Source organism: Phoca vitulina, unplaced genomic scaffold (genome assembly GCF_004348235.1).
Source record: "Phoca vitulina isolate PV1807 unplaced genomic scaffold, GSC_HSeal_1.0 scaffold22, whole genome shotgun sequence".
NCBI lineage: Eukaryota > Metazoa > Chordata > Mammalia > Carnivora > Phocidae > Phoca > Phoca vitulina.
The window spans coordinates 2,037,401-2,045,302 of record NW_022589725.1 but is presented as its reverse complement, the minus strand read 5'-3'; the positions used below and the strand labels follow the sequence as shown (position 1 = coordinate 2,045,302).

Here is a 7,902-nt window from a genome sequence, read left to right as displayed (position 1 = left end):
AAGAAGAAGAAGAAGAAGAAGAAGAAGAAGAAGAAGAAGAAGAAGAAAAGAAGAAGAAGAAGAAGAAGGAGAGAAGAGAAGAAGAGAGAAACACACATCCAAAATGGCTTGAGACTGTTAGGTGTTTCACTTTCATGGGCCTCGGTTTCTTGCGTCAGATGGGTTCATTTATCAACATAACTGCTTTTTCTGTAGCCCCCACTAGGTGCTCTGTGTGACTACGCTAGACCTCCATCATGAATCCTTACACGGAGGTCTGCGCTCTGATCCGGCTGCCCCAGAGCCAACCACTTAATCCGCAGGCTCTATTTGCCTCCCTGTGGGCTGCGTCCTTTCCTCCCCGGGCATTACCCGGAGACCCAGGAGGCCTGGGCCCGGCCCTGGCCACCGCAGCCCTGCGCTCAGGCCCCAGGGGGGAGGAGAGAGGGGAGGAGTGGACAAGGGTCCGGCTGCAGCTGGTCGAGCTGCGCCAGGCCTGGAAGCTGCTCAGGTTCCTGGTTCCCACCCGGGCCAAGAGTGACACCTGATCCCAGGGGATTGTGAAATGGCCTGAGGTGGCAGCCAGCCCGCGGTGGCCCCTGAGCCCCCTCCCCCCCCCCGCCGGCGCGGCCCCACCCCTACCCCACGCCCCCCGACCGCGTGGTTAAATCTCCGCATCCGGGTGGCGGCTCACACCTGCACTCCGCCCCGGCTCAGCACCATGCCCGCCAGCCAGCCGGGTCCTCTCGCCGTCGCTCTCCTCCTCGGCCTGCTGCTGCTCGGCCTCCCCCGAGTCCCAGGTGAGCGCGGCGCGGACAGCCCTGGCGCCCAGAGGGGCCGCTCCAGGAGCGCCAGGACAGGGCCCGGCCAAGGCGCACGTAGCCTCTCTGGGAGCTGGAGAAATGGGGATTCCTGGGGCAGAAGTGGGGAGACCCATGAAGACTAAAATTTGAGGATTCCGTGGTTCCTGAAGGTGGTGACCCTTAGAGCTTAGGGTGTGGGGTCCAATGTGCTGGAGGAGGGGGAGACCACTGAAGGCTGAAATTTGGAGCAGAGGCTCTGTGCTAAAGGTGGAGACTTGGTGGCCGGTGGGGGGACCCTCTGCCTAGACGTCGGAAGCTCCTGGATGTTCAGCTCTGTGGGGCTCCCCTAAAGATTGAGGGCTCTGAGGATGAGGGTTAGGTAACCCCCCGTACTTCCAGGTGTCGGGGCCCCCAGGCCTGGAGGTGGGGCCCTCTGAAGGCTGTAAGGGGGGCGCCCAGGGCCAGAGACTGAGATATCCTTGGAGCTTGAGATCTGCGGCCCTGGGAGCAGGAGGTGGGCGTCCTCCGGGACTAGGGTCCCGCGCCCCACTGACCGTGCGCCTCCCAGGCGGAGAAGCGGAGAAGAAAGGCGTGTGCCCCCAGCTGCAGGCAGACCTGAACTGCACGCAGGAGTGCCTCTCCGACGCCCAATGTGCCGACAACCTCAAGTGCTGCCAGGCCGGCTGCGCCACCATCTGCCACCTGCCCGACGGTAACCCCGGGGAGCCCGGGGCGGGGCGGGGAAGGGCGCGGTGGGCTGGAGGAGGCAGAGCGCCGGGATCAGGGCACAGGGCCCCCAGCCAACCCCAGGGACCCCTGGAGAGTCGAGGCGGATGGAACCAGATCCGCCGCGTGCTTCCTCGCGGGGCCCCGGGGAGCCAAAGGCGTCGCTGAAGCTCAGCCAGGGGGGTGGAGGGGTGGGGGGGGAGGAAGTCCCCCACCCCTGGCTGGATTCCATTCCCTGGTGCGTGACGGGCTTCCGGGCAAGCACCAGCTGGGATGGTGTATCCGGAGGTCAAGGCACCCGTTTCACAGGTTCCTCCCCGGCGGGTTGGAGCCGCGGGGAAGCCCGGGGCTGGCGAGCGGGCTGGCTCCCAAGACCTGGGGCGCCCAGCCCTCTCGGAGTCCCTCCCCTGGGGCCTCCCCCAGCTCTGGGGGAAAGACTTGGAGCGCCTGGCCTAGCAAGACTCCCCGGATTCCTCTGTCCAGACGGAAAGAGACTTTACACATTAAGGAGAGCGCCCAGCCTATCCTAAAGATGTGGTTGTGAGTGTCAGAACAGAAAGGCTCTTGCCCAACGTCACCCGTCACTCCATGGTTCGGCGGGAGTCATAGTGAGGGGCTTCAACTTTTGCCCCTTCTGGAAGGCTGGTTTGAAGGAAATCAGGACTCCTCCCTGAACACCCCTCCTCTTTTCCTGTATTTAAAACAATCTCTTCCACTCTAAATATTGAGAGCGAGAACTATGCGAAAGCGCTGGTGGTCCACAAAAGGTCCTTGGTAGAGCTCACTCTCCCCCAGGCTATGGGGACGCTCATCAGAGCAGGGGGTGGCCTTAGACAACATGAAATTCAAGCTTCTCATTTTTCACAGGGAAAAACTGAGGACTAGAAGCAGGGATATGACCTGGGGCACCAAGCTGTTGTGATTACTGGTCTTTAGCCAGAATACAGCCCCAGGGATTTTCCCTCTCTGTTATTTCTCCCAAGATGCCAGTAGGTGCTGGGATGGTTTGTAACTAGAGACCTCAGACTTAGGAGCCAGGAGGTGGGAGGTAGAGGGCAGCTGCTGGGTCTGGAGGCTTCTAATCGAGCACAGAGAGGAGGATCAGAAGGAGAGGTGAGGACTGAGAAAGAAAGAGAGAGGCAGACAGACAAACAGATGAGTAAGGTGGAGGGGGACAGAAGGCATGCCTACTGTTAGGTGCAGTCTTTGCTTTTTTTTTTTGGTCTCAGATGGACAGACTGAGGCAGGAAGAGGGATGGGGCCAGATGGCTTCCTGAACTAGAATCTTAGTTCTGCCCATCTCCTAGCTGTGTGATCCTCAGCAAGTTGCTTTATGCCTCTGAGCCTCTGCTTTCTCGTCATCAGAATGGGAATGATAATCCCAAACTTTGTGGGACTGACATGGGGGCTAAATGAAATAACACACAGAAAGTATCTCTGTAGAGAGTAGATCCTCTATCCACAGTGGCGTGTTTTGTCAGTAAGACATTCCTGATTCCCTTTTGTCCTGGGGAAGCCCAGTGTCCAGACCTCCTGTCCTTTTCAAGGGAATGGATTTCTCTGTGCTAGGAAGTCAGCCACTCCTGTCCTGTGCAGCTGATCAGCCAGTTCTGTGCCTGTGTTTGACCTTTGGCTGGGCTTGCTCTTGGGGCTCCTGGGAATTGAGCCCGGCTCCCTTATCCTTGACCCAGGAAGTGTGTGTGTGTAAATGGACGGTCACAGACTGGGCTCAGGTCTTGGTTTTACTTCTACCAGCAGTGTGGTGTTGGGTCATTCCAAAATCAAGGATGGAGGGAGGAGGAGGGCCTTGCGGGCGGTTTTCCTAGGCGCCCCCAAGATCAAGGCCAGCAGGCAGCTGTCCACTTTGTGACACGGGGAGGGTGGTGGGAGATCATGTTGTGGACAAGTGTTCATCTGGCATCCTCTCTGCCCGCTTCCCCTTGCTCCTTTTTCTCTCCAGAAAAGCAGGGTTCCTGCCCCAAGGTGAACACTGACTTCCCCCAGCTTGGCCTCTGCCGGGATCAGTGCCAGGTGGACAGCCAGTGTCCTGGCCTGTTGAAATGCTGCTACAATGGTTGCGGGAAGGTGTCCTGTGTCACTCCTGTCCCCTGAGGTAGGTGAGGGGCGAGAGCGGAGGGGAAGTGCACTGATGTCTCGCTGTAAAGGTGGTCGAAAAGGAGGGCCTGGGCGAACAGACCTCTGCTCACTATCTGTCCGTTTCTTTGCTTTCATGCCCTCAACAAATCTCTGTTGAGCATCTGTCATGCGCGGTGCACTGCTCTGGGTACTGAGGATGATCCATGAGTGAGCGAATCACACACAGATTTCTCTCGGATGGGGTTTATGTGCTAACGGACGATAAAGAAAAAGACATAAGCGAGTATATTCTGTAGAATGTTCAAGGGAGGAAAATGTCCTGGAGGAAAAGGAAACAGAAGGGGGATGGGAGTGCTGGGGTGGGGGTGGGGCAGCGTGGGCAGGAAGCAGGGTTGCCATTTTTTTGTTTGTTTGTTACAGCGACCCTCAGGGAAGGCCCTACCCAGAAGGCAGCATTTGAGCACAAACTTGCCAGAACTTGAGGGAGGGGGCTGTGAGGATATCTGGGGGGGGGGGGGGCATTACAGGTGAGGGCCCGCAGGTACAAAAGCAGGAGTGTCCCTGCTGTTTCAGGAAAAGCCAGGAAGCTGGAAGGGAGCAGGGAGAACGCAGAGGAAGGTCAGGGGTAAGTGGAGCAGCTCCTGAGGGGCCTGAGAGGTCACTATAGGACTTTGGTCTTGACCCGGAGATGTTGCTTCCATGGAAATGGACATGCTCGGGCTTAGATTTGAAAAGCGTTGCTCTGGCTGCTGGGTGGAGAGTAGACTGTTGGGGGGCAGGGGCAGAGGCAGGAGACCAGCTGGGAGGCTCCTGTGGGAGGCCCCGGAGAGATGACAGACCAGCGAGCCAAGTGGCTGGGTTTCGGACATACGTGAAGGTAGATGGGACCGTATTTGCTGATGAATTGGGCTGTGAGGGAAAGAGAAGATTCACTCTGTTTCCTTAGCGGGCACCCAGAAAGTCATCAGTGGGAGGAGCAGCTGTGTCCCGAGAGGGGACTGTGGCCAGCGGCTGGAGGGGGAGGGGAGGTGGGAAGCTCTTTGCACGTGGCCAGTGGGAGGCTGAAGACTGGCTTTTCAGGACACGTGTGGCAGGCAGCAAATGTGTATTCGAAGTGTGCTGAGCCCGTGCTCCGTGGCGGGCTGGGGCTGTGTTCGGCCACCTCTGCTGGTTGTGTCCCAGCAGGGGAAGGATTGTGGAGCCTCTCTTCCCCTGCCTGCAACTAGAAATAAAACAATACTAAGTCCTAGAGTAAGTGTGAGTAAGTCAAGAAACACAAGACCCAAAGCACATGTTTGGTTGGCCCATTGGGAGATCCAGCGCTGTGCCAAGGTCTCTGTGTCAGGTGCTGGGACAGAAGGGGACCACGGCCCTTCCTCACAGAGCAGCCCCGTGGCTGAAGCGGGGACACTCCCAGGGAGGGAAGGGCTGAGTGCTGTGGGAGCAGAGGAGGAAAACCTCATGGGGTGGGAGGGGTGGGGCGGTGGTGGGAGAGAGCAGGCTTGGCAGAGGGATGACCCTGGCCCCGTCCTCGAGGATGGACCGAAGGTCAGTACTGCGGCGACACAGGACGAACGGGAACCCGGGAGCGCCCTCTGGTTGAAATATTGTTGATCGTGGGCTAGCGTGATAAGCCCTCAGCCCAGGGACTGAGAGGTCACTGGTGGGACCGAGTATTGCACAGATGGGAAGACCGAGACCACCAAGAGGGGAGGATGTGCCCAAAGCCCCGTGGTTGCCATTGCAAGGGGTCCTTTCAGTGCCTGAGCGGGAACCACGGTCTCCCGAGGGCCCAAAGCTCTCCAGGGATGCCAGCCATCCCTTGCTTCCCTGAGAGCCAGCAGCATGGCTGGACTTCGTGGCCAGGAAGACCCGGGTTCAGACTTCAGCTCTGACACTTACCTAGCTTTTACCTCCCTGAGCTGCAATCATTATGCTTATAAAATGGGATCAATAGGATCTCCTTGACCAGCTAATCCCAGCTTACCCTAAGAACGGAGGCACAGCAGAACCTCCTGGTGGTAGAGGGACTCGTAGGGAGGCGAATGACGATGGTCCCTCAGGAAGGCCACAGGGGTCGGTTGGGCTGTGGTCACCTAGGTGGGTCCCAGGACGGTCTGAGGCAGAGGAGGTGAGTCTAGGACCTGCAGAGATGTGCAGGCAGAGCCCCCAGGCCTCAGGAAGGCAGGGCTTTGCTGGTGTGTAGTGGAAAGGGAGAGCGGGGGAGCTTTGGTCCAGAATTTAAGCTCCAGGTCCTCTTTTTAATTTTTTTTTTTTTTTTAAGATTTTATTTATTTGCGAGAGAGACAATGAGAGACAGAGAGCATGAGAGGGGGGAAGGGTCAGGGGGAGAAGCAGACTCCCTGCTGAGCAGGGAGCCTGACATGGGACTCGATCCCGGGACTCCAGGATCATGACCTGAGCCGAAGGCAGTCGCTTAACCAACTGAGCCACCCAGGCGCCCCAAGCTCCAGGTCCTCTTGGCTAGTATTTTGGATATTGTCGTTGATGTATTAATATGATTTTCTTCCTCCAGCTCCAGCCACCACAGCCCAAGGAGTGGGGGAGTGGAAGTTTCTGCCCGGCCTTGCCTGGCTCCAGCCCAGCTACCCTCCCCTCTTTCTGGCCGCTGTATTCCCTCCAGAGCTGAGCACTGCTTCTTCCTTTTCCAGCCAATAAAGTGACCGCTTCCAGCACTGGGTGCGGGGCATGGCCTCCATTCTTAATCGTTCTGTCCCTGCCTCCCCTGACTCTGGGTTGAGGTGGGGCGCCCAGGTCATCCGGGCATGAAGTCCAGGGCGGGATCAACTCTGAAACAATGAACATACATTCAGGGCTCGGCTTGCATAGTAGCACTTTTCCCGGGAGGTTGGGGGTTACCCTTTCCCTGGGAAGGAGATGGAAGAGAGAACAGGCTCAGAGACAGGTGGAATGCTTCCAAAGTCACTCCCATTCATTGCCGGGGGCTTGAAAACAGCAGCGTGTCCAGGTGCGGGACCCAGGGCTGGGAGATTTGTTTGTGAGATCTCCCCGAGCGACAACAACCCTCCTTGTGGCTGATGACAGTCCGAGTTCTAGACCTGGAGTCCACCAGGTGACTTGCTTGCAGCCACATGGGTAGAAAGTGGCAAAGCCGGGGTGCTTTGATTGGTTGTTGGTTCTGTTTTTTTAAAGATTCTATTCATTTATTCGAGAGAGAGCACGAGTTGGGGGGGAGGGGCAGAGGGAGAGGGAGAAGCAGGCTCCCCTACTGAACAGAGAGCCTGACGTGGGGCTCTATCCCAGGACCCCGAGATCATGACCTGAGCTGGAGGCAGATGCTTAATCAACTGAGCCACGCAGGCGCCCCTGGTTGTTGAGTTTTTATTTTTTTTAAGATTTTATTTAGAGTGAGTGGGGGAGGGGCAGAGGGAGAGAGAGATTCCCAAGCCGACTCCCTGCTGAGTGCAGAGCCCGACAAGGGCCTCAATCTCATGGCCCCGAGATCATGACCTGAGCTGAAACCAAGAGTCAGGGGCCCCTAGTTGTTGGTTTTTAAATCAAATTGTTATTTTGTAGAAATAATACAGTCACATGGACCAAAATTCAAAAGGTTAAAAAACAAAACAATGGAAAGGGTCCTTCAAGCTTGCCCCCCCCCCCAGCCCCTAGCTGTCTTCTATGGGTGACACCAAATCTACCAGTTTCTTGTGTGTTCTTTCAGAGACCTAGCTTGGTCTCAGTCCTCACATCTCCTCTCTTGCTCTCTCTCTTCCTCTTCTCCTGTTTCCCCGTTATCCCTTTCTCTATTCTGTCTCTTCCCCTTGTTCTCTATCCCTCTCTCCCTCTAAGTTCCCCCATCGCCTCTTTTTCTGGCCCTCCTCCATGTCCCTCTCCCTTTATCCCCTTCTCTCAATGTTCCTCTGCCCACCCCAGAACAGCTTTTCCCTCCTCTGCTCCACCCACCGTGGGATGAGAGAGGTCAGGGCAGCTTGAGGGCGATGGTCTGGAGACAGAAAACCTTGGTGGCTTGGTGTTTGGCTGGCTTATCTTTCTCATCCTCTTGTGGGTCCCTGCTCCAGGCCATGAGCCAGGCAAGACCCCAAGGCTACCCCCCGCCCCGCGCCCCGGATGCAAGGTGAATGAGTCTTCGGATGCAAGTGACGGTGCTCGGTGCATAAGCTGCCTCTTGGCGATAGATGGCAGTGTAGTTTTCCCTTTTCTGATTTCTGTCCCTGCCCACGCTTGGGTTCCGCCCCCCCGCCCTTGCAGGCAGCCCCAAAGGCATCTGGCGATGGGCTCGGTAGCGCTGTTAGGG

The 7,902-nt window shown here is 57.3% G+C and overlaps 1 protein-coding gene across 1 annotated transcript; it reads left to right on the top strand.

The window, feature by feature from the left end:
- The first annotated feature begins 671 nt into the window (after positions 1–671).
- WFDC2 (WAP four-disulfide core domain 2) lies at positions 672–6,301 on the top strand. Its single transcript, XM_032419235.1, has 4 exons — positions 672–779; positions 1,351–1,494; positions 3,469–3,621; positions 6,142–6,301. The coding sequence occupies exons 1-3, from the start codon at positions 701–703 to the stop codon at positions 3,618–3,620; spliced, it is 375 nt and encodes a 124-aa protein (XP_032275126.1). The 5' UTR covers positions 672–700; the 3' UTR covers position 3,621; positions 6,142–6,301.
- Positions 6,302–7,902: the final 1,601 nt, after the last annotated feature.

Bases quoted from the DNA above. Each gene is read 5' to 3' on its own strand.
- WFDC2 (XM_032419235.1), top strand. From the start codon at position 701: ATGCCCGCCAGCCAGCCGGGTCCTCTCGCCGTCGCTCTCCTCCTCGGC. The intron at 780-1,350 runs GTGAGCGCGGCG...TGCGCCTCCCAG, and splicing joins CGGCCTCCCCCGAGTCCCAG to GCGGAGAAGCGGAGAAGAAA. The intron at 1,495-3,468 runs GTAACCCCGGGG...TTTTCTCTCCAG, and splicing joins CATCTGCCACCTGCCCGACG to AAAAGCAGGGTTCCTGCCCC.